Source organism: Dipodomys merriami, unplaced genomic scaffold (genome assembly GCF_024711535.1).
Source record: "Dipodomys merriami isolate MVZ:Mamm:240054 unplaced genomic scaffold, mDipMer1.0.p SCAF_17, whole genome shotgun sequence".
In the NCBI taxonomy this organism is placed as follows: domain Eukaryota; kingdom Metazoa; phylum Chordata; class Mammalia; order Rodentia; family Heteromyidae; genus Dipodomys; species Dipodomys merriami.
Window position 1 is genome coordinate 16,967,475 of NW_027203048.1, and position 27,017 is coordinate 16,994,491.

At 37.2% G+C, this 27,017-nt stretch overlaps 1 protein-coding gene across 4 annotated transcripts in view; it reads left to right on the forward strand.

Moving 5' to 3' along the window:
* Window positions 1-27,017, forward strand: part of Crim1 (cysteine rich transmembrane BMP regulator 1) — a 182,602-nt gene that overhangs the window by 123,203 nt on the left and 32,382 nt on the right. For all 4 annotated transcript variants that reach the window (XM_070025357.1, XM_070025359.1, XM_070025358.1 and 1 more), the window contains 2 exons: window positions 17,922-18,050; window positions 25,258-25,414. In XM_070025357.1, the coding sequence (XP_069881458.1) occupies window positions 17,922-18,050; window positions 25,258-25,414 (286 nt within the window). The remainder of the gene's footprint in view (window positions 1-17,921; window positions 18,051-25,257; window positions 25,415-27,017) is intronic.

Below are 27,017 nucleotides of genomic sequence, written 5' to 3' on the forward strand. Positions count from 1 at the left end.
GAGAAAAGAGTGACAGGTAGGGTGAACCAGTAATTATAAAAAAATAATTGCAGAACCTCTTGTAGACCAGGAAAAGCAAAAACAAGCAAGAAACAGCTTTAACCTCAAACAACATATTCGAGTTAATTTTAAATTAAACCAGGAAAAAACAAATATTCATATTGGGGTATACTTGAGTAAATGTTTTACTTTTGATCCGATTTTTGTTTAATTCTTACAATACTGTGCTACAGGACTTGCTGACCCATTTTAGAAATGGACAAACTAAGCTTTATATATAGTGATGTAATAGCCCCCAAACTGCCATTTTGTGACCTAACTGGGATTAAACTGAAGTCTATCAGACCCAGCTACATTCTCATCTTGCTTCTCCTTTTCTCAGATGTCACCTATACTCATTCGTGAATTCTATTTCTAGTTCCTTTAGTAATCTCTATTCACCTATGACATTTGGCTCCATTTTAGGGAGAGGCATAGTAGGGGAGAAACTCATTTGCAGTTGGAAAATGACTCCAGGTGTTTTGGATGTGATCACCCACCTACCTTCTTCTTACCAAATTTGCTTACCACAGGCAGAAGATGCCCCTAAGATACCTCCTGAGTTTGCTTCTCTAGCTACCTGACCTAGTAGCACCGTCTACCTCTATAGAACAGCATCTTCATTATTTCATCCAAGAGTCTGCTGGTCCCTTTCTTCTCTATTTTATGCTTGTAGTACTTACCTCTCTACATCAAAACTTCCAGAAGATTCCACATTCTAGTTCTCAGATAACTAATTAACATTTTTGTTTCTTTAAGGGTGGATTAGGGACAGATTCTTCAGTACAAAAGTAAAAATAAAACAGTGCAAATCTTTCGGTAATGCTTCTAAAAGTTTATTATTAATCATCATAAATTTACAAAGTAATACCAGATGAGTGGGTCTAACTGTATAGTGTCCAAGAAAGTCTGAGGAACCATTTGAAATACTCTCAGCAGCCATTTGTAGCATACGTAAATATAATTTCAAGGCAAATGATTATATGTGTGGGTAATGTAAAGTGTTAAATGTATAATAAGTAAACAATCATCCAGAATCATTTAGAGAAAAACAGAAGCTCTGCTGCTTAGGCAGTTAAGACACACAGTAAATTCCTCAGCACTCAATTGCATAACAAGTATTGGCCCTACCCCTGTTAGCTCATCTCAGTCTGAAATTAGAAAAGAGGACCCCACACTAGGAAAATGGTTCTAAATTCTTTCTAAATAACTTACTGCGTCACCAAATAAGGCATGTTAGGACCTATAGGGAGAAAGAATTTTGTTGTAGCTGTCTTTGTTATAGAAGATATGTGCTTTCCACATCAGCTTCAGCTACATTTTTATTTTGCATAACATGCCTGCTTACTCCCAGAGGACCAGGGACATGAATCTGGGGCCCTTAAAGACAACGCTGTTACTTGATAGCTAACTTGATTCACGAGTACCTAAGTGCTTTCTAAGGTGGTACTTAAGTACTCTCGTATGGAAGTCTTAGCAAGTTTTTGTCAACACATAGTTCAGGTATAAAGATAAGCCATTCTTGTCTGTAAGTCTGTAACTGATTGTGTTGTCGTGTTTTGCTATGCTGGCATTTCTCTACATCTCATGTTCATCAATCTCGATATCTCTATTTTTAGACTCTTATAACTAGTTAAGGTAGAATATGGAGTAGTGTGTAATGCTTGCAATATATTTAAGTGTACAAAGGGAATAATAACATTTTAAAAACTAAAATCATTACACTACCTCTGAGGCAAACAGTGCACTGCACCCTAGAAAGTAGCCATAGCTCATGGAGCAAGGAATTTACCAGATCCTTTTGAATTCTTCAGGTGGCATCTATGTGTAAATGGATGCCCAAATGTTCCCTGAAGAAATAACAGGTAAGATAGGAAAGAAGGAGTAGAGTAGGAAATCTCAACCCTTCCTGCAGACCTCTTTAGCTGAGAAAGGCCCTGGTAGGCTCAAAAATCAGACAGACATTTTGATCCTGGCCAGTTGAAGAAAAGGTAATGTTAAAATGCTGTATTGAAAAAACATATTTTAATATATATTTTATTGTAAAAATACTGTACAGAGGGGTTACAGTTACATGAGTAAGGTAATGAGTACATTTCCTACCGAGCATTGTTACCCTCTCCTTTGTTTTTCCCCTACCATCCCTTTCCTCCTCCCCCACACCCGAAGTTGTAAAGTTCATTTTCAGCATAATGTCTTGTACATCTCATTGTTACAGTAGGTCAACCTGTATCCTTATTTAAGCATTTTGGTTTTTTCCCTTCCCTTCCCCAAATTAGAAAAATGTATATAGAAGATATATATACAGGGCACCTGAATCAAATACAGTAAAAACAGGGGTTATACCGTGAGGGAGGAACATACCAAAGAAACAAAAAAATCACATAGTACATTATAAATATATTTTAAAAAATCAAGAAAGAAAAAATCACTTGTGTCCCTATCTTGGGGTTCATTTCACTTCACAACATCTTATATGGTCATATGTATATAGCTTTTGACCTTTTCTGCTTGTCCTAAATTTATTCTAATTATTGCAAATAAGGGAAACCATGGGACCTATGTTCTTTGGGCCTGGCTCACTTCACTTAATATAATTTTTTCCAAGTCTTTCCAATTCCTAACAAATGGGGCGATGTCATTCTGAAAACACATATTTTGAGAACAGAAAGAAAGGGTACTTAGAGTATTTGACATGTGGTGATTCAGCTCACTTTAACTACTTGTCCTTCTGATGAACATTTATCTCTCAGCTTTATTTAGGGTAGCCATGTAGGCCTTCCAACACTGGTGTTTGTTCTTTCTCAGTTCAGACCTTCAAGTTCAGAATCAAGAGTTTCCATGGAGTTTTCCTAGACTCTCTAAGGCTAATGCTTGCTGTCACCTTTAACCCTGTTTAATGACACGCCATGTGCATGTGTAGATGCTGCTGTGTTACTTTGTTCTCTTTGACGCAGGTAATCTTTGTTTCTTATGTCACAGGTATTTAGAATTCTAATTTCCCCCAGTACTGTCTAGTATAAATGTTGCATAAGATGATTTTTAATGTCATAGGAACCAAAAGGACAAGATGACATTTCCTTTAAAACTCTTTGATTGTCTTTAGTTGAAGGTGGTAAAAGTGTTGGGGAAGGAAACTTGGCTGCAAGATGTATTTGACATATTCATGATCACTAAATAATAAAAAAAATCAGATATGGACAGGTGTGGGGCCACCTTAGTTATGACACTTGATGCAAAAGATAAACATTTCATCATAACTTACAAGTGTCAGTTTCACTCTTGACCTGTGCCTCATCTTGACTGGCGCTGGCCTGGCTCAGTCGACTACTCTGACCTGAGTATTCTTCAGAACAGATTGTATACGCAGCTTCCCAAAGGGAGGAGTTGATGATTTTGTTGACCTACAGGATTTTAGAACCAACATCAGAATATCCCTTATATTATTTTAAAAGGTAGGACTCAAAATTGTACGTCAGTCACCAATAAATTAATTATATGCTTAGAGTTTGGTGAATAGGTAGCTTTCTTTCTATGATTTCTACTTGTCTGAAACCAAAGCAAAATCTATTTTCCATCTCAGAAAGGAAGTCCAAAGTTATTTATAATTTTCAAAGCTGGATGATTAGAATATGAGGGACTTCAGTATTAAAAGAAAACTTAAACTTTTCCCACTATAAGTTAAAACAGTGTTATTTCAAATCTATTACCAGATATTAAACTTAATTTCAGGCAGGCCTCATAAGTCTCTTCACCTGGACTTAATCAGCTCTTGAAGTAAAGGAATAAGAGATTCACTGCATGGATTCTTTTTAATTCTGTGGATTTAGGGTGGAATGTGATTAAGCCAGAAAATCAACCTTTTTTTTCTTGCCACCTGGCTTTTTTTTTTTTTTTTTTTTTTTTTTGCTGGTCATGGGGCCTGAACTCAGGGCCTGGGCGTTGTCCCTCAGCTCTTCAGATCAAGGCTAGCATTCTGCCACTTGAGCCACAGCACCACTTCCACCTTTTTCTGCTTATGTGGTGCTGAGGAATCAAACCCAGGGCCTCATGCATGCAAGGCAAGCACTCTACCACTGAGCTACCTTCCGAGCCCCCCACCTGGCTTTCTTAAACTCTCCTATTTACTTGGGGAATCTTAGCCCTACCTGGGACTGGGGTAAAGATTAAGTCTAATTTGATATACCTTGACCTATGTGGATTTTGAGTCACTTCAACTCAACATCAGCTATGCTACTCCAAAAGCTGGAGGTCTGTGAGCTGTCAAAGCTACTAACCTTTCTCATCATCAATCCTAACTTTATAGGGGCACTGTATTCTTTCTCATAAATGTTGATGCTATAATTGAGTCAAAATGCCCTCCAAGTGAGATTTCTACTGGGCTGCCAGAAAATTCTGTACCAGGCACATATCTGGGTGGGAATTCCTTGAAGAAAAAACAACAACAACAAAAAAAATGTTTCCACCCCTGCCCTGCCCATAATGCTTCCTCTCTGAACAGTATCTGAAATGATTAAGCTACTGCTTCTGTGGCAAGGAGTCAAACATAGTTTGGCTGACCCTGGAGAGGCAGTGAAGTCAAAGACATCACAGGGTCACATGTTATTAACATTCTGTTACATTACAGGGATCAAAACTGAGTTTATGGGTGGTAGTGCTTCAGTGCAGATCCTATGCTATTCTTAGTAAGCCAACAATAATAAAATATTCGTAATATCCTCAAGACTGCTAGGCATGCTATTTCATCTTTTAACTCTTAACTGTCCTGGAAATTAGTTCCATAAATGGAAATTAAAATATAAAAACCACAGTCTCTTTTCTCCTTGCCCAAATAAGGTCATACATTGAGTATCAAATGACCATGTGTTGACCTAAGTCTATTAGAAATTTATCAATGACAAATGTTATAGTACTTTTGTTTTTCTCTGATCCTCTAAAGTGCCTTTAGGTACTTAAAATTAAATTAGAGTATAGCTGAAATGAATGTAATCTCTAGTGAATGAGTTGTTAGATCCACCTCTTACATTAGTAGCTACACAGGTGTGACTGTACACATTGTAGGAATAGTTTAGTAGGGGAGAAGTTTTTGTTCTTGCTTTTAGCCAAAGTTCTTCCAGTTCTTCGGGTTTGTAATGTGTTTGCCTGTGTCAGAAACGCTGTGCACATCATACTTGATTTCTTTGGTAAAACCGCCAAGCCGATCGAAGTTTTAAAAAATAAAAAAGGTTGGCTTTAAACTCTTTAATTTACTGGAATGGACAAACTTCTTACAGCTTTAACTATTCAGAATTGTCTAGAGCTGATTCTGAAGCCCACAATTAGGCTCAGAAAACCCAGAAGCAGAAGAGTTTCTAACAGTCCCAGCTGTTGAGTACTTGTATTGAAGTAGCACACAGGGAGTGGGTGGATTCCTCTTTACTTCCTCTGCTATCCACCTCTCATACCTAGAAGGGAGTCTCCTGATTTTCCTACTCAGATAATAATTGCATCTAATAGATCACACTTGGGCCTGCTCATTTTCATCTAATCAACAGAGGCAGGAAAACATAGTCAGGAATGCTAACTATGTGAATAAAAAATATTTAGTCATTCTTGAAATGATAGGAATGTTTTTCCAACAAGCTTAAATAAACACAATCTCTTTTGAGACTGTGTTAAACTTTTTGGATAAGAGACAACTCTTAGGCAACCAAACAGAAGTTAATGAAGGTTATTAAAAGACATGCCCTTCAGAAAAGGCTCTCAGACTGGGAAAGAAAGATCCCATCTTCTTTACAGTAAAGCCATTGATAAGCAGCATAACAAGTTTCCTTTTAGCTTTTGTCAGCAAAATAAGATTTAATGTTTTAACTAGTAATCAGTTTCCAACTTGGAAGTCATTCTGCTCTATTTATTAATGGTAGTATTCTGCTACCTTATTTTTAAATCCTCATCTCCATCTTCTTCCCCTGTTGTTCCTGGCACACCTGTATGTAAAGTGCCCAGTGGTGCCATCCTTGGGAAAAGCATTGGTTTATTCTCACCAAAACTGTACAGTCTGACTACACGTTGAAACGACCTTCCAACTTAAATGAGTGTTAGCCCTTCAACATGGTTGCATGGGAAAATTTTACACTGAGTTCAGAAGTACAGTATCATTCACAATATTTTGAGGCTTCTCTTTGGAAATTGGCTTTAGAAATCACCACACATTCTTTGAAGTATCATTAGCTTTGTAAAGCCCTGACTTTGAAAGTTTGTTAGATCCTAGGAAATAACTAATATCATTCACATTTAAGTCTTGCAAAAAAAAAAAAAAAAAGGCAAGTGATGTAGCTGGGTGAAATTGTTCAGATATAGCAAAAGGTGACCATAAAGTAGAGGCTTTTTTTCTTCTATGACATAGTAATTTTCCCCAAAAGCAACCTTGAAGACAAGTTTCACATAGAATTTTAGCATCAGTATATGCACAAGCATATAACCACCAAAAATGAGTGCTTTTATCAAAAACATTCATGAAAGTGTAACTCCTGATGGTATTTTTTTAATACCAATTTACCTACTGTGTAGAACTTTTATAACTTCTAGTAACTAGGTGTATATTCAAAAGTCACATTTTTGTGAAATTGCAAATGTTCCATTCAGACACATTTTCAAATGAGTCAAGACTATAATATTTTACCCCTAGAAGTAACTTAAAATATACCTTATATTTTATACACTTTTAAAGTGTATAAATGATTTATTTATTTTATTTTTTAGTTTTCTAATTCTGCTTCGGATTGTACCATTGTACCCATCAGTGCCATATATTGGCTCAGGGATAGAACTACCAGTTCATCTAAATTTGAACAATGCTGAATATTTAGCACATTTTTGTCATTTGCTAAAGGACATAAGAAACAAGAGAGCCTGCTTTTATACTTTCTTTCAATTTGAGTTGATTATTTACAGTTGGACCAAATTTCTAATTATTGTTTATGTCTGTTGCATAAGACTTAATTATCAAGTTTATTTTGTTAGATTTTTTTTGTACTTGTGAGATTAGCTGGATTTATGAATTCTATTTGAAATGGAGAACCATTCAAGTATCCAGACTGTGAGAGGCTACAGATTAACACTAACTGCTAGTTGGAAAGAGATTCAGGTCAAGCATCCAGCTCCTGTTTTGTAATATATATACATATATATATATACATATATATATATACACATACACACACACATATATACATATATATACACATATATGCATATATATGTACTATATATACTATATATGTAGTATATATAGTAAAACATAACTAAGCATCTCTGAATAAAAATCCTAAGGCCAAAAAGTGGTTGGTTCTTTTGAACTCAGAGTCAAGTAGCATCCCAGGTTTGCTGAAGCAAACAGAAGATGAGTATATAGGCCACTCCAAAACCAGTCACAGACCTCCTAGGTTGTCTTCTGAATAGGACCTCATCCTGGTTACATCGTACTCTTTTCTATTCAGAATATACATGGGTACTTTTTGAAAAATCATTCATAACACATTGTCTGTTTTGGCTCTATTGTGGAATCACACAAGGTTTGTTTATGTTCATTTGTGTGCACAGTACCCACCTTGTCCCTATTTCAGTGCTTTGCATTATAGTGAAGCTGCCCATAGCATGACTATCAGTGGAAAGGCCAGAGATCCATGTTCTTTCTCACCCTAATTGGACAGCTATTGCTTTGCATATCAGCTCACTTTTAAAACAATTCAGGGAGGCTGTATTTGTTAGTGAAGCTAAAATATATTCAGAGATAATAAGCTGTCAGCTTGGGATGGCCTCAGGCCTTGGATATTCAGAGGGATCAGCAAGCTAAGATCTTTTCAGAACCATGAATCTGTCATCCTTTCTGGGAACCAAGTTTAAAAAAAAATTCCATGGAGATTTTATGCCAGATGAATTTAATGGGGGGAGGGGAAGTGGGGAGACTCCACAGTCATGGAACAGATGAGAACATTATTTTTCAGTGACACACCCCCAATGTTATTGTTATGAAAGTACTGATTGAACTTTCTTTTATTGTTGACATAAATTTTGAGATCACTGACATACTGAAACTAAGTTTTGTTATCAAATAGTTTTTAGACATGGGCATTCTGTATCCCATTTTAAATTGAGAATGAAAGAACTACTGGCAAAGATACCAAAATAGTGTTAAGTGTACCATGATGAGTTCGCTTTTGTTCCTAAAGATATAGTAAGGTACCCATCATGAGAGCAAAAACAAGATCAACTAGGCACACCCAGTCATTGTTTAAGCTCACATTGGATAAGCTGATGACTAAGAGATTTCTCTTGTCTTGGAGCAACCATAGACAGTCAAAATGTCAAACAATGATCTCAGACTGCCACTCAGCAAAGGTGAAAGGCGTCAGTGGCTGGTCACTAACATGGTCCAAAGCTTACCAGACCATGTAAAAAGATGTCACAGACCCACTCACATCCCAGATGCCTTTCATGTTTTCAGTGCAGTTAAAAATAATGCTTAACTTACAACACAAGTCCAGAATGTGGAATTATTATACTGTTTATTAGTTGAACATTTGAGGCCCTTGAAAGGGCTTGTAATTCATTAGTAAGCCATTATCTGAGACTAATTCTAGCTCTGAGCAAGCAGGATTAACATTACAGCAGTTGCAGTAACAAATATTCATATAATACTTGGAGTGTATTTCCTCTTTACAATTTTATTTGAGCCTTACAGGAATATTGTAAGGTAGGAATATTGAGCATTCCTCTTTTGTAGAAGTCCAGAGACAGTAGGAAAACAGGCACACACCTAAGTTTTCTGACTCCAAATCAAAGAACCTGGCATTGCTTCTCTTTAGACCAGTACTGTGATAGAGAATGAATGAGGAGATGAGGTGGTAAGCATGAAAGTACTTGATCACATTCAGAAGCCATTCTTGGTCCTCCCCACATTCTTTTTTTTTTTTTAATTTAGTTTTATTTTGTTGTAAAGGTGATGTACAGAGGGGTTACAGCTACATAAGTCAGGCAATGAGTACATTTCTTCTCAAACATCGCTAGCCCCCTGCTTTGCCTCCCCCCCTCCCCCGCCCAAAATTTGTAAAGTTCATTTCCAACCTAGTGTCTTGTGAGTATCACTGTTGCATTGGTTCACCCTTTGTCCTTGTTTTCTCATTTTTTATTCCCCTCCCCAAAGCAGCTATATATATATAGAGAGAGAGAGACAGACAGACAGACAGACAGACAGACATAGAGAGACACAGAGACAGAGACAGAGAGACATACAGACAGACACAGGGTAGCAGAATCAAAAACAGTGACTACAGGGAATAAACCAAAGGGGAAAAAAAAGAAAGAACTTCATACAGTACATTAAAAACAAAACATCAGCAACAACAACAAAATCTCCATATCTTGGAGATTTTGATGAGCATTATTTTATATGGTCATATGTACATAGCTATTCTTATTGTTGAGACCCAATCATTGTTACTCTGGTCTCTGTGGCAGTTAGTTTAGTTAGTTATTTGTTTTTGGGACTTGAACTCAGTTTTTTCCTAAACCTCTGCCTCAAATTTTGACCTTGCTGTTTTGATCTCAGGTAAAGCTGACTCTTTCTGCTTCCACTTTTCTGTGGCTACTTCCTGCTTTTAGCTAGGAATATTACTCAACAAGAGAGCTCTGACCTGCTCTCCCAGCTTTCTCCATCCTCTCTGACTGCTTTCTGGGAAACCTTTTCAGATCCAGCTAAATCCTTACTCAGATCTAGCCTAAGTCTATTCAAACCCCTACCATGCAAAATCAGTGGGCTACTCAGCCCTTATCTTTGGACTAGCCAGGTTTTGGGCTACCATCATCAGCACTTAGCATTCTGGTCTGGACTCTTCCCTTTTTTTCTCTCTGATTCCTGCAAGAGTTTGCTTAATCAAGCAGTAAATTTGCTGAGCAGTCAGCAAAAGTGTCCATATTTGATCCAATACCAGTTCCTGAGTTGGGTGAGTGCCCAGTTCGTCTCAGGACTATTCTAATCTAACTTTTTCCCCCTTCACTTGGAGCCATCAAGGGATGTGGCAGTCCCAGAAGTGAATTCTCCAACCATTGAAACTTGGGGTGACAACTTTATATTGAGAATGTTGATGAATAGGAGGGAGGCCTTCTGCAGTGCTTTGTTTACTTCTGTGCATTCTTAAGCCAAAGACAAAGATTATATTTTAGCCCATCACAGGAACCTGAGCATTATCACTGACTATTTTATTTTGAACCACTGGGTTTGGGAGATTTCCATTCTGTTTTCCATGTCGCAAGTGTACCAACTTCACAGCAATCCTTAGATCTTGCTTGCTGCTTCAGTGGAGTTCATTTATTGACTACCCTACAATACTGCTGCAGTCATGGGGACCCTAAGGAGCTTAATATTTAAGCTTCAAAGTAGGAAATTAGAATTTCAGCCTTTTAGGGACAGTATAACGAGGGGTCATTTGTCAAATAATGTGCCTGTGACTTAAGGTGATTCGATATTTTTTTTTCCTCCCTGTTTATTCAGTAAGCAATACTCTAAGTAAATATTTTGCTAGAAACTGAAGTCATTGTTCCTAAAATGAAGGCCCAAACCCTGACAGTGCCACCTACCATGCTGAGTAAAATGTCACTATTAAAATGCACACATATAAATACAACATCTTTTCAGTTAAGGAGCACCAAAGTATATTCTCACTGAAAATGAACACTAAAATAATACAGGATAGAAGACAAATATAAAAGGTCTTCATTATTCTTGGAATCCAGTTACAGTTTTATGAATTTGTCTCAAGCTATGTTCTTGGGAATAGATAACCCATTCTATATAAGAACTTTAAAAAATTTGTCTTTGAGGTCATTTAGTAATAATCTCATAATCATACAACTGTCTTTTCCTATTAAATGTGAAATTGGTAAAGGAAGAAAAATAGATCCAACAGCCAAGATTCCCTGGAAAAACACATGCAAAGTTAATAAATAAAATCTAAAATAAATGTATGATTGTTACTTTATCTGACCACAAAATAATACAGATCTTGGGAACGTTTTCACACTATTCATTTCAAAATAAAACAAAGTATTCTGAGATAATAAGTAGCATAGAAATTTTAAGGATGTAGGTGTTGTTATGAGAAATATACACAAAGGAAAAAAAAGGATAATTTAATGTGTAATGGTCAAAAGAATTTGAAAACTCCAACTGTAGATCTTTTTTTCCATGACTTAATGAGACTCTTAAGTATAGACAGAGCATGGAAATTCCCACTTCCAGATTAGGGAATTTTTTATATCCTTGCCTTTTTCTTGTTGTCTCTCTACATTAATAGAGTTTTTCCTCTAGCTTCATTTGGGAAATTTTGGGCTTTGCTATGCTTTTCTTCCCAGGCAATTATGTTGACAACTTGGTGATTTATTTGAATGGTGTTCTAACTGGTTATGGGTCAAGTTTGAAAAGCAACTGTGGTAACAGAATGACATATGAAGATACAGTAAAACAGATAAGCTATCTCCTTCAATTCTGTCTTGACCAGCCTTATCTCTAATTTTATGGCACTGGACAGGCTGTAGGAGTCTTGATATATGTAGCCACTGAACCACCATATAAAGTGAGTGAAGTTTTGGAATTTTTCCACTCATTAGATATTCACATGGCCTAACTAACTCCAGTCCTAACCTTCCCATCAAAAACAAAAACAAAAAACAAGAAAAACAAAAAACAACCCACAACTTAATAAAGAGAATGCCCAATTAAGAAGATACCAATTGCTCATTTTTGTCTCTTACAATCAAGTTATAAGCCTTAGGAATTTACACAGATGAGCTATGTAAAAAATGCAAAGCATGATTTAAACCCAAAAGAAGTAATACATGAAATGCAAGACAGATAAGAATTACCTTCATTTATCTTATTGACCCTACTTGAATTTTTTTCACTAATAAAAGACATGAAGGAATGTATATACCCTTAAAAAATATTTTTTCCAGATATTTTCCTATAATGAGGGGCTTAAAAAAAAAATTCCAGAAAGACTTTTCTACACTAGTAGGGGTGTGTTAATATGCATAGGAATCAAGGGCTGGCTCAATAGCTACTGCTCATGGCCAGGCCCTCCAGAGAACAGCACCAAAGAGGCAGTGCTTCTGGGTACAGTCAAAATCTGGAACCAGTTAATTAGCCCCGAGAGAAGTAATGCTACAGCTGACCTAAGAAGGCTAGTTCTACATGCATCCCCAGTGGTACATTTCCAGAACCTCCCACCCATACTCAAGAACTGCTAATTGGCTGCAGCCTTCTTAGGATTGCTAATCAGAAAGTGCTCCTTCATTTCTCAGAGATAGTATTACTTAAGAATGAGAACCAGCTCCTAGTAATCAAAATAATGAGAAGAACATATCAATCCACTCACTACTAGCTTAATAGAATAATACAGATTATAAACAGGTTAAAATCACCTCTTAACATTTTACAGATACCTGGAATATAACAGTGATTGTATTAATTGTTTCAGAAATGTTATCATAGTGAATACGCATTTTCACTATAACCAGGAGTCAAAATACGTTCTTTTTGTTCTACTATTCATGTGATAAGTCTAAGCGACTATAAATTATCAAAGATTACATTTGAGTTTTAATTCTTACTTCCCTCACTGCTTTTTAAAGAAATCTCCATAGAAGATTGTAACAAAAACACAGAAGTAGATCCAATTGCTTAACACATTTGTAACACCTGAATAATCCAATATGCTATTTTATGATCCATCATGATGGCCTCGGAGTTAGAATCATGATTTTCATTTTAACTTTGTTTTCTTTAAATTCCTAATGATCACAATGCCTCAATTCCCCTATTAGTAAAATTGCTTTTAAGGAAAAACTTTATCTATAAACTAGGAGTTGGTATTTAGAAAGTTAGCATTTGAGGCTAACTTTCAATTCTTGAAAATGGTCAATGTTTTCCCGAAAATATTTTTACTGGTTAAAAGATATGGAGCTTTCTAGGACGTAACAGAACTATGCTTAAGGAAGAGCCAGTATGTGTTTATATTATCACAGTGTTATCAGAGGTTACCTTGTAAGACCTGGGATTAAAAAAATTGATGGCTGAACCCTGACACATTCCCAGGGGTTCTTGTACAAATGGCCTTTCTGGAGAGTTTGTGGTTCTTAGTCTTTAGACTATTCAGAAGGGGAATAGCAAAATGGTGAGACAAAGGACAAAGGGTGAACCAATGCAACAGTAATACAAGACACTATGTTGGAAGTGAATTTTATAACTTGGGGAGGGAGGGGAATCCTGGGGAGGGAAAGTGGGAGAAAACAAGGGAGGTGGTAACAGTTTTTGGCAAGAAATGTACTCATTAGCTTCCTTACATAACTGTAACCCCTCTACATCACCTCTACAATAAAATTAAATTAAAAAATAAAATAAAATCAGGAAAACCAAAGGTTGAAATAAGTAGTGGCTCCCACTCAGATGCAGAGTAGGAAACAGCAAGCTGGATGTAGACATAACAAACACCCATTTTTGTTCTTTATTGCTTCTAGGCTCAGAAACTATTTCTAGAATTCTTCTCCACAAAGAAGCTGATCCAGGGTTCCCTTTAGAAATAGTTATAGCCAAAGACAATGAATTCCTGCTGTTTCAAGCCTTCTTCCTTTGGAGGACATTAAGGTATTTCTTTAATTCCTCAGCTGATTCAATTCAAGATGAGATGAAATTTCAGGGTGATCCTGCAAGCACTGCTTCATTGAATTTCCCTTATAAAGCCCTACCTTGTGCGAGCATTTCCCTATTTGTCCCACGTGAAGAGATTTTTTTTTTTAACCATTTCTCTCTTTTTAGAAGGAAGTCGCCTAATATGTCTCTGCCCAACTAATTAAAGAGGATAGGTTTTGGGTTTTGAGTTTTGGTTTTGGTTTGTTTTGTTTTCTCCAACTAACAGGTATCATATACTCTAAAAGTCAACTCAGCCTCTGTTCAACCAGAAGATGATGCTTTCAAAATGCAAAGCACTGGCATTTAGGCTAGAGAAAAGTATGGAATAATAAACATTCCCAATGAAACTTTTGAGACAAGTGCATGCACAGTTCACGTATTTTATTAACACTTCCTCAGTGCCCAACTGTATTGCAACATTGAGATTCCAGGTTTTAAAAATCTCTTCTTTTCTACCATTGAGAACTTTCTTGAATTAAAATCTATGTTTAAAATTTCACCATCTCTTAGCCATTACTTTTTCAGGACTATAAATGTGATATTGATTTCAAATATTTTCATTCTAGGAGGGTGTCAAATATGTCTCACTTTGGAATTCATTATTCAGAATAAGGAATTAAATTTCAGTTTTCTTATTGTACATCTTGCTCAAAAAAATTGCTCTGATGTTAGCAATAGGACCAGTTCTAAGGTTACATATAAATATATTGGAAGAAAGCAGACTCTCAGCTCTGTTTTATCATAACAGATTTTTGTAGATCATTTATACTTGTTTGTTTGGTCATAGCTACTCTAAGAACAGCCTTACGCAGGTGCTGAGCAGTAGAATGTTGGGAGAATAACGAAAGGCAGTAAGTAGAAATGTAGAATATAAGATTTCAGGTAACATGTTTATGAGACAGCTAGTTGTTTGTGGATGTGTCCATTATGTACCAACACTTACTCCAATGACTGGAGAAGGATCAAGGCACATGTGTTATACCCCAAAGGCTAATTTGTGTGTATCTGAATAGGGAAAAGATAGAAACCTGTTAAATGTAATAAAATGAGGTGCCAAATGTAAGATGCCTTTTAAAAATTAGACTACTTTCTATAGTAACTATATGTCACAGAGAATGTTACGAGAGTCACCCTGGAATTGAATAGGTTCAGAATAAATGGACAGTTTTTACAAATGAATGATTTGTTGTGTTTTTCTGTGTTTTAGTGTTAACTATTGAGGGTGTCAGACTTTACGGTGTCCTTACTTTCCACTGTCTTTCATGTAATAAAGTCCACAAATGAATAGGAAGCATTTTCATTTTAGAGGCATAAAATGATGTTTTATCTCTTGCATGCTACCACATTAGTCTGAGGACTGAAGGGCATCCATTATTTTACCTAAGATATTTAACATGCACATTTTAAGACCGGCACATACCAGTAGTATTTCTACATATTTGTTTTTTGTTTGGTCAGCTAAACAAAAGCTATCATGTTTCCTGTAGAAGACAAACATTTAATGTAGTTCCTGGTTATGTTAGGCCATACATCTGTGGCTGATTGGAGCCTTTTGGATAAAACATAGGATTTCTCAAGTCAGTTTTTTTATGGTCTGATATTCAAACAACCCAGTCCATTTTTTTTTCACTTTCTTGCCTTAAATTCACAATCCTGATCCAATATTCATTCATCATAATAGATAACAAACACCACTATTGAGGGAAAACTATTATTTAGAAGTAGAAGATCATTTGGTATGGTTGGACAACACATTTTCCTAAACTCAGTGAAAGTAAAATTAAATACTTCCCTATAATGTTATGCATTTTTGTATTGATTTAATCTCCCCAAATATTTTTTAAAATATGCTTTCTGAAGGCAAAAGTTTCTGTAAGCTTCCTATTTGAAACATCAGTAAGAGCACAATGTTCCAGTGTATAAATGGACAGAATACCTTTTCTCATAGGCTGAACACTGAAGCAGTGCCAGTGGAGTTGAAATACATCCCAAAGCCTTGGTCTCAGAACTCTAGAACATAGAACTCCTTCCACACTGGTTTGCTAAGAGCTGTATACATTTTCACTTTTTCTCTTATACTTGTGGTTAGAAGGATTTTGGCAGAACATTGGACAATCTTGTGGCTGAGTGCTAGAAGGGAACCATTAGTTGGGATAGATAGTAAGAGTAGTGATAAAAGAAACCTATTCAACTTTGAAAACTGAGTGTTTGCACTAAATTTTAAAAATATGTAAGAAAGAAGCAATACTGTATCTAATTCAGTATGTCCTAAAACTTTTCTTCAATATTTATAGTTATCTATCAAACTCATATCAGTCATTAAGGAAATTAGAAATTTTGTAGCAATGGGAAGTTTATGTAAAAATGTCAAGAAAGATGTTCTTTGAACTCTGCGATGTAATAAATGAGAAAACATGGTGACCATGTCATACATGTTTTTACTGGGTGCATATTGCTCAGAGCATCTTGTTATAAGTCATCCTTGTCTCCTACCTGGTATAAATGGAATCACTATTCCCTTTTAGTAGGTAGATAAAAATGTAGGACTCTTCATTTGAGCAGGAGCAACTGAATAAAACACTTGTTTTGTTCTATGTTCCGTGGTAACAGGAGATGAAACTTGAGAAGACAGTGTGGACTAATGGATAGAGTGTTGGACAGGAGGTCAGGAACCTCTCTTCTATTCCCAGACAGCTACTGGGTTGCTATGTAAACTTAGATAAACCAGTTGCCCTATCTGCACCTCCTAGTTTCCAACTGTGAATATGTAGGTAGAGATATTCAGTACTTGATTTTGTTACAAAGATACTGTGAGAAACAGCTCACTTTGAAGAAGTTCATAGTAATCTTTTGGTTGAAAAGATAACACATAAATATGTCAGTGTCTCTGTTTTCCTTTGGCAACTCTTTCCACAACTTGCATCAGTGCACCACAGGATAGGTACCATTAAATAGGTGTTGCATGACACAGAAACTGAGAATGGAGCTCTGGGTTGGAATCTTGGGTCCACCAGTCACTACTACAGTAACTATGAGCAAGTCGACATACTTGATTCCTTCCCTTTTAATGGGGATGATGATAGCACTTACTTGAGTAGAGTGATGTGAAACTTCAAGGCAATCATGAAGAATACTATAAGCAACATATAAACACATAATATGCTTGGTGTGTGTATATATGTGTGTGTTTGTGTGTGGTTACTATTATTGTTCAGAACAATTCTTTATTCTGCAAGAGTGGTGGGGTAAGGTCAAATATACCCTCTGGTCTTTTTTTTATTTCCTTGCCTCTCTTCCCAGCATGGCTTCTTAAATGCTTGTTTCTTATTCTTCCACTCCCATAAGCTTCTGGGCCCTGAAGATAAGCTCTTAGTCATATAATTCATCATAAGTGAGAAGACTGTCACATAAAAGGTAAAAGAAATCCAGGTGTTTTAAACTATTCTCAAAAACATTTCTGCCTATTAATTTGAAAATATGCTCGCAGATTTCAGAAATATTACCAAAGAGGAGTAAGATGGTTGACAGTATACAACTATGTCCTGATCACTCAGAAAACATCAGGAAGAAATTTAAATGGAGTGTTTTTTTTTCCTGCTGGTTGTGGGGCCTGAACTCTGGGCCTGGGCACTGTCCCTCAGCTCTTCAGCTCAAGGCTAGCGCTCTACCACTTGAGCCACAGTGCCACTTAAGGCTTTTTCTGCTTATGTGATGCTGAGGAATCAAACCCAGGGCCTCATGCATGCAAGGCAAGCACTCTACCATTGGGCTACCTTCCCAGCCCCTTAATGGTATTTGTTAACCTTCTTTGTCTATTTTCTGTCTGGTGACCAACAGAAAGACATCATGAAGATATCATGAGTTGATCAAGTATGGAGTGGCCAGGACTGTAATTCAGTGGTTGGGAATTTGCCTAACATAGAACTGAAGCCCTGTATTCTTTCCCCAGTTTCAGAAGAAAAAAAGATGTGTGTTTTCTAAAATCTGAATAAAAAGAGTTCAGTTTCAGGGATTCATGACATCACAAGATTCTAAAAGTTTAGTATTTTATTCAATTTTTGTAACTTGCTATATGTAGTGTGAGATTTCAAAGTGTGAATAGTATCTGAAGGTAATCATATGTTTCATTGATTTTTTCCCCTCTTTTTATTATTAGAACCAACCTACATCACAATTGATCCACCTGCGTGCGGGGAGTTATCAAACTGCACCCTGATGGAGAAGGACTGCATTTATGGCTTCAAGCTTGATCACAATGGTTGTCGAATTTGTCAGTGCAAAAACAGTGAGTAGAAAGAAGACTGGTTTGTTTTTTTTTTCCCCCTCCCCTCTCTGAGGCTTAATCAGATCTATCTTGTCAAAGCATATTATGTGACTGAATGTCTTTTTTACTCCTGTTCAGATATTCCCTTCACAATGTGAACATATCATACTTAATGCAAACAAACACGCAGTCATTTGTGATGGAAAGAGCTGCCCCTTTTTTTTTTCTTCTGATTTTCATCTTTGTTGCATTGTGTGTCTGTGGTCCTTGACTTCCAGGGGCTTCAGGAGTAGAGATATGAAGCTTGAGAGTACATCCCCTGACCACACAACTGGCTCTCTAGAGCACTGTTTCTGGGTTATCCAGTGGCCTACTCCTTCAGCTCCCCTTCCACATACGGTAGCCGGAATCCTTAAAATAAGCTTCACTTTATTGGCCCCAGCTCTGCCTACAAGTAGATTCCAGCCATGTCTCCAGGCCATGACCTCTGAAACTAGATTAAATATTTTACATTTCTCCTGGGGGAGCAATGTGTCCTACATGTTTGAAACTATCTCTGAATTCTCCCAATTTTTCTGTCAGAACAAATACCTAATGTCCCCTCCACCATTTCTCAAATGACATCATCTCTAGAATTTACAGTGCTCTTTTCAACCTTCTGACACACAGTGTATCCTTGGGACTTATACAGAATGACCTCAGGTCTGATCATGGAGAATGAGAATGCTATTTTGTAGAGCCTTAGCTTTTTGTTTTATACCATGTTTGGTAAAACTGAGTTGATAAGCCCCTAGTTCTTTCTTAGCAGCTGTCAGATGATTCTCATTTGTTTTAGTATATAAATATTAGAATTTTTTAAATCATACTAGAGTCAGGGCAAACTTAACAAGAAATTATGCTAATTGTTTTAAGCCACTTTCCAACTAGTTAGAATATTTTTTGTTCTTGATAATAGGATTTTATTCCTTATGCCTCCTGGTTTATAATAAACAATTACTACTTCTATGTCCTCATCTAAAGTGAATTAAAATTCATCGTACAGAAACAAGGGCAGATCCCTGTAATGCTGGTCACTGTTCTGACCTTGAAAAAAATCTTCCTAGCTATTCTAGAGATAGTAATCAGGAGGATCACTGTTTACAGACAGCCTGGGTAAAAATTTAACAATGCCTTATCTCGACCAATAAAAGCTGAAGTATGGTTGTGTATGCCTGTCATTCCAGCTACCCAAAAAGTATAAAATGGAAGATTTTGGTCTAAGCTCTTGGGCATAAATGCATGATCCTATTTGAAAAATAACTGAAGCAAAAGAATCTCAAGGGCTGGGAATGTGGCTTAGTGGTAGAGGCTTGCCTAGCATGTATTAAGCCATGGGTTCAATTCCTCAATACCATATAAACAGGAAAAAAATGGAAATGGCACTGTGGCTCAAGTGGTAGAATTCTAACCTTGAGGAAAAGAAGCTCAGAGACAGTGTCCAAGCCCTGAGTTCAAGTCTCAGGACTGGCAAAAAAAGAATCTTAAGATATGGCTCAAGTAGGTAGAACATCTGCCTAGCAAGCACAAAACTCTGAGTTCAAACAAAGAAGATAGAAAACAAGAGTTGAAGATGCCAGTGGCTCATGCCTGTAATCCTAACTACTCAGGAGTCTGAGATGTTAGGATCGAAGTTCAAGGCCAACTCAGGCAGAAAAGTCCGTGAGGTTCTTATGTCCAATAAACCACTCAGAAAAGGCTGGATGTAGCACTGTGGCTCAAGTGATAGAGTGCTTATATTGAGCACAAAAAGGCTCAAAGATAGTGCCTAGGCCCTGAGCTCTAGGACAGGCAAAAGAGAGAGAGAGAGAGAGAGAGAGAGAGAGAGAGAGAGAAAATAGTTGGGTATTTCTGTCTTCTCAGTTATGTCTTACCATCATGCTCTCTGCACAGTAGAGTTAGTGCCACAGGAGAGTTTACTACAATGTAGTTAAGCTTGTAGCTATTGCCATCTTTAAATTTCCAGCAAGTTTCCACACACGTAGGACAGCCCTGCCTTCCTGAACTTGATTCTATACAGTCTCTGTTTGGCATCTGTCTGCCTCTTGGAAAGCCAAGTTTGCTGGAGAAATTTTGGCAGCCACATTTGTTTACATAAGTTGCCAGCCTTGCCTTTTTAATGCCAAGATCATTGGTAGTATGTCATCATGTTTATATTTCAATCCTTCCAATACCTCCTGAACAATACATTGCTTCTTAATATGGGATCGTACCAACATTTTTCCTGAGCGTCCAAAAAGTATAAGATGCGGATTGTATTGTGCCCAGTCACTTCAACCACCTCCTTCAGCTGGGCTTTGCTATCACAGAATTTCAGTCATTCGGTCATACTGGCATAAGACTTCTGCCACTTCATGAGGCACTTTCAACCATTAAATCTGAAGAAGCAGTTTTCCTCATTTGCCACTGAAGCAAATCAAAAGATACACTGGCCTTGTGCAAAGTGAGACTGTTAGGAAGACTTGTTTTGTTTTGTTTTTGTTTCCTTATTGTGGTTCTGGTTTTTTGTGCTGGTCCTTGGCATCTAATCAGGGCCCTGTCCTTGAGCTTCTTTGACTAGCACTCTACCACTTGAACCTCAGTTCCACTTCTAGTTCTCTGGTTGTTAATTGGAGATAGAATCTCACAGACATTTCCTGCCTGGGCTGGCTTCAAAGCAAGATCTTCAGATCTCAGCCTCCTGAATAGCTAGGATTATAGATGTAAGCCAACCACACCCACCCAATGCCTTGTTCTTGAGTTACTATTGCATTCTTACTCTTTAAATGGAATTTCTTTATGTACTGCCTTCAGAAAACCTTGTCAATCTCATATTTAGGAAAAAATAGAGAACATTGGATTTTGTCAGTGTTTTTTTTTTCTGCATATAGATCTTTTTTAGTCATTCATTCCTTGCAGTTTTTAACCCATTTGTAGAAATAGATAACTTCTCCCTATTCTTTAACTCCCTTTATTCTTTCACCACTTGTGTGTTCTGGAGACCATATAGGAGTCTGAGCTAGAGAGCTGACTAAAATGCAAGACCTACTCTAAGAAAAAAAATCTGATAGCTGAAACCTAAGTGAAATGTCTCATTTTAAACCTAGTGCTGTAACTTACAAAGTTAAGTCCTGCTAAGGGGAAGCGTCAGTCTTTCAAGGGAGCTTGGGATTTTGTTCACAACCACGTAGGGAAGTCACTGTCTTTCTCCAGAGCACTCGTATGCATCTGCAGACAGTGCAGAGAGGAGCATGGATCCTGCAGGTAGGTGATGCCTTTAGACTCAATGCTCTTCTGCATCCTCTCCTCCCATGACGTCTCATCATTTCATTCCTCACGATCCTGAAATGTTTGACATGGGCTGGTCTTGCCATCTCACTTGCTGCCACCCTGTACCTAACACTGTAAGAATCAGTTAGAATTGGTCCGTTTGTCTGTATCATACAGAAGTCTAGGTGTTTCACCCAGTCCTGTGAGCCATACTGATTGTGTGATGTTTGAAAGCCAGGTCTTTGAGAAACGAGTCAGATCCAGTCAGGTTACTAGGTCCTCAGATTCTTGGGATCACACACTGTTCTCTCAGGCTCTGGCATTAGGCTACCCTAATCCTAGGATTAGATCAAGCTGCTTTGTTTCTCTGGGTCTTCATGTCCTCATCTGTAGAAGACAGATAATAGAACCTAAGTAATGGTTTTTCTGAGGATTGAATGGATGGATGGATGGATGAATGCAAAGCTAGCTTCACTGTCTAACATGTGGTAACTGTTTATTCTGCATGCCAGCTGTTTCATCACGTTCTTTCCTGAGTCAGCCCACGCTAGCTGAGGAGAAAAGCCCCCCGCCTCCCGCCTCTTTTTGCTGCACAATCCTGTCCCCAGCTCTTCCTGTCAACACCAACTTGCTTTTTGCTTTTTCATTTTAACACTCAAATTGTTGAGTGCTACTAAAAACTAAACACTATAGAAATACAAGAAGATAAAAATGCCTTTACCATTTTCTAATGTTGGTAATAGTTTAATATGGCATAATGGTACTGTCTTTTCTCCTTAGTGAAAAACAAAACTCCTCATAGTCAAGTGGGCCACAAGAAATTCTTTGTCCCATGGCAGTGGCTTGATAACTTGTCCAGAATTCTCCATTCCATGACACCTTTTTTTAAATGCAGCCGTCCTAACCATTCCTATCTGTTTTCTCTTAAGAATTAGACTTAATTCCCAATGCCATCAAGATTTCTTAAAGCCAACATCAAATAGTTCTTACTGGTTTTAGTTTACTCATTCTTTTGGCACATCTAGAGTTTGTAATGTGCCTACTGTAGGCTGTTATAGATAGAGATACCAAGAAGATAAAAATACCTCTACCATTGACTAATATTATTAAAGGTTAATATGGCATAATGATATTGTCTGCTATATCATAGACAATCACACTAAAATTAAAAGCCCTACAGAGACTTGTCCTTCAAATGTATGTAGAAAGCAGAAATAGGTTAATGTGTTAGTTTTCCATTGCTGTGACAAAATGTTTAAAGTAAACAACATATAAGGAAGAAAGGTTTATTTTGGTTCCCCATTTCAGACCATTGATTGGTGCTTGACCCGGTTACTCTGAGCATGTGGCTGCATGGCTAGAGGAGCTAATTACCTCAGAGTGCCCTGAGACAAAAGAGAGAAAGCGAGGGTCCCTATGTCCCTTTCAAGAGCATATCCTCCAATCTCTTAGCTTCTTCCTACTGGGCTTCACCTCCTAAAGGTTCCACTACTTCCCAGTAGCACTGCAGGCTGGTGACCAAGACTATCCCGGGCCACAGCTTGACATAAATTTAGCTTTTATTATATTATTTAGACTTGAATGATGATGCAGCAGTTCTTTTTTGGGGAGGGAGCGGGTGAGTACTAGATTTGAACTCCGAGCCATATGCTTGCTAGATAGGCACTATACTGCTAAGCCATACCTCCCGTCCTCACCCACCCCTCTACACACACACACACACACACAGCATACACACCATACACACACTGGTTATTTTTCAGAAAGGGTCTTTGTTGCCCTGAGAGCTGCAGTCTGCCTAGTTTAGGCTTCCCAGTCAGCTAGATGGCAAGCATATGCTACCACATCCAGTTCCTTCTGTGGAGATTAGATTCTTCTGCCTAATAATGGACTTTTCAGTCCTGGCTCAAATGGTGATCCTCGCAATCTCAGCCTCAAATTGCAGTCTTCACTTTCTTAGCCTCCTAAATAGCTTAAGATAGGATTACAGTCATAAACCACTGGTACTCACTCACTGTAGCTATTGTGGTTTTTGTTGTTGTTGTTGTTGTTGTTGTTTAAAGATGAGTAAAGAGCATTCTAGATTGAGGTCTGTGGAAAGGGTTGCTTTTATAGAACCAGAAAAATAAAGGCACAAAAGTACTCAGCATCCAAAGTTTCAAGGAATGTAATCCCCAAGAATGCTGATTCAAGGAAGATCTACAAATGGTTTTAATTCATCTTTCTCAACCTAGTCTACTTGGTGTTGTGACTTAAAATTTCTCATGATAGAAAAAAAATAGTTTCACAGCCTATAACTATGTGTTAGAGAGAGAGAGAAATGTGGCTATGAAAATCTTCTCCCTTGTCCATCATTCCTTAATAATGAAAATTGAAATATAATGCCCTTCCTTCCAACTCATAATTATAAATTTTAAATAAGCCACTTAGAATCTCTCTGTTTAGGATGCATATTAATATTCAGTTGCTTCTCGGGGTAATACAGTCCCATGAGGGCATATTTAGTAAGTATAATGAAAGGTTTATGATCATGACAAAGTGAAAAAATATGCCGCAAGTCACATTTTTATTTTTAAATGATAGCAAATTAAATATGCAAGTATTGCCAGCTAACATTCATGGAAGATGCTGCCTTAAAATATTTATGTAAAACATGAATCTATTTAACCTATTAATTATAGTTAAGGTTTGCTGTCAGGTTACAAGATTTGTCAATGAAAGGGACAAATGTATTCTGATTTCTTTAATGGCATATAATAATTACTTAAATGATATTACAATATTTAAGGTTAAAGGATGTACAGGTAAAATAAAGATCCCTTTGTCCACCCAACAGGAATAATCCCTACTTCCCCTCTTATTCAGTCCCTGCACAGCACCGTTTAAGCATTGGCTACATTTTGCTGTTGCTCTATCAGCTTTCTTAAATTGATTTTCTTAAATCGGCTGTTCTTTCCAATTCAGCATTTAGTTCAGATAGGTCCCAGTTCATTTTATTTATATCATCAAGCATGCTTTTCCTGACCCTAACATTCTTATTCTCTGTATTTTTATGTAAGCTCTGTATCACCTTTTAGAATCATTTCATGAAACTTTTTTTCTGTTGAGCTAATGACCTCAGTAGTTTCTTTTGATAGTTACTATTGCTTCTTTCCTTCTTCTAAAATAATGTAAAAGCTGAGTAGCAGAGGATGGCTAAGCATCACTCCAGATTCTGCTACAGGGCATGATATAAATATTTCAGATAGTAGTTAGGTACCCATTAGTAATAGCATTTTTTCTCCAAAATTTTTTCTCCTTGTCAATTAACTAAGCATCCAGACACCTAGATATCTGTTAGCAAATAGGAGAAAAGATAGCCAAATGATCATTGAGTATTTTGCTATCATGTTGCAGAAGATGTATTTTATTAAGAGAGAAGGTTAGAAATCCCTTGTGCTACCTAGATTATGCAATGTTATATCATACCATCTAACACCCACAAGAATAAATTTTATGTGAGCATTTTAGCACATCATTATCTGTGATGACATGCATTAGAAATAAGATATATACAAGAATTTGGAGTTTTAAAGTTTGTAATTTCCACATTTTAACATAAATGGCCATCAGTGGTTTGAGGTGACTAAAGGATTCGTGGAAATACTGAACTTAGTCTAATTATTAATAATTTCACTCATGGCCTACCAGATCTGATGGGGCTTCAGAAATACCTTTCTCAGAGTTGAAATTTATTTTGTGTATTAGTACCAAAACATAGAGCCATGTCACGATAACCATGAAGGAACACAGTCTCTACTTGTTAACCCTGCCTTTTGCTATGACAGAACTAAGAATTAAAATCTGTGGGAGACTGGGAGGTTGAAGAAAGGTATGAAGTGACAATATGCTCTGGTCTGTTTGCCTTTGGAAAAAAAAACCCACCATCTATATGTCTTCACAGGGGAGGAGCTATGCTCGGGCCTCAAGCGAGGTTGCACCTTGGACTGTCCCTTCGGTTTCTTAACTGATGCCCACAACTGTGAGCTCTGTCAGTGCCGCCCACGACCCAGGAAGTGCAGACCCATAATCTGTGACAAGTATTGTCCACTTGGATATCTGTACGTATTTCCTCATTCAGAGAACCTGTGACTGATTACATGTAACTTGTTGAAATGTTCACACCCTTTTTGTTGGCTGTTGGTGTGTTTGTGAATGAGCCAGTGATATTTTTAGTATAGAGTACCTATCGTGGTTTTTCTTAGGTAATTCAGAGAACAGGGAAAAAAAGATTGTGTCTCCAAAGATGGGAATCAAGTTTATTCTTAAACCCTTGGAATTTCCTTGGAGATGAGGCTCATGATGGATTTTTTAAATATTCCTGTAGTCATACCCCATGAGAGTCAAGATTATTCCATGGAGGAAATAGACACTTCACACTCATTGCTTTCTGTTTTTACAGCAAGTTGACCCCTGAAGGGGAAAAACATCTTTCAGAATCTTTCATCATTCTTCCCTTTGTTCTCTTCCATTTCAGTCTCTGTTTTCCTAATTTGATATATTTGTATCAAATTATAAGATCCATTATCTTCTGACTATCTTCTTTCAGTCATTGTTTAAACTCTTGCTTTTGAAAAACTTACATTGAGGGGTAGGTTTTATTTATGTGGATTAAATTGGGAATATTATTCTTCAAAACTGGTTATCACCAGTCTGGGAAGGTGGCTCAGTGGTAGAGTGCTTGCCTTGCATGCATGAGGCCCTGGGTTCGATTCCTCAGTACCACATAAGCAGAAAAGTCTGGAAGTGGCACTGTGGCTCAAGTGGTAGAGTGCTAGCCTTGAGCTGAAGAGCTGAGGAACACTGCCCAGGCCCAGAGTTCAGGCCCCACAACCAGCAAAAAAAAAAAAAAAAAAGGTTATCACCATTTTTAATCCTTAATTGTGAGGAAGATACCAATAAATACATGGTTATTTCATCATTTATATGCTAATGTAAAATATAATCTTTATCATCATAATATCTACTATATGCTACAGTATTTGACAGTTCAGAATCAAGGCCATATTTAATTCCCACCTTGGAGAATTATGGGTTTCACGTTGTTTACCTGATGATAAGCACATTTGGGGTGAACCCAGTTGATCACTGTTATACAACAAGTGTTGTACTAGCTGAAAACTGTTTCACTAACAGCTTCTAAAAAAAATGAATGATAAAGGATGAAGATGTCTACAGGTATGCTAGGGAATCCTTACTGTATGCTTGCTCACAATAGGGATGCATGCATGCATGTGTAGATGTGTAGATCAATGAATAGCAAATCAGTCAAAGCCTTGGCAAAATTTGAAAGTGATGTGATATGACTTGAATAAGACTAGCTCATTTAATTTATTCTCATTATTTTGGAGTAAATAAACAGCCCTTAAATTTGGTCCTTCTTTCACTTAGCAAAAGGTAATTTGTTACATGGACAATTGTCACATGTCAGAGGTATCCCATAAGGCCATCATTTTTTAAAGCCTCTCATTTACCCACATGAAGAAAGAAATGGAAATTTGTTTCACTTGGCCTCTATATTTGGCATTTGGTGTTACTTGTGATGAAATACGAACATACGTAGAGTAATTCTTGTTACTCTGAGACTCAGAACAAGTTAGAGACAAGCTTTCAAGGGAGACACTGGGCCCGAGAACCCTGAGCCCTGTGCTATGTACAGGAGGA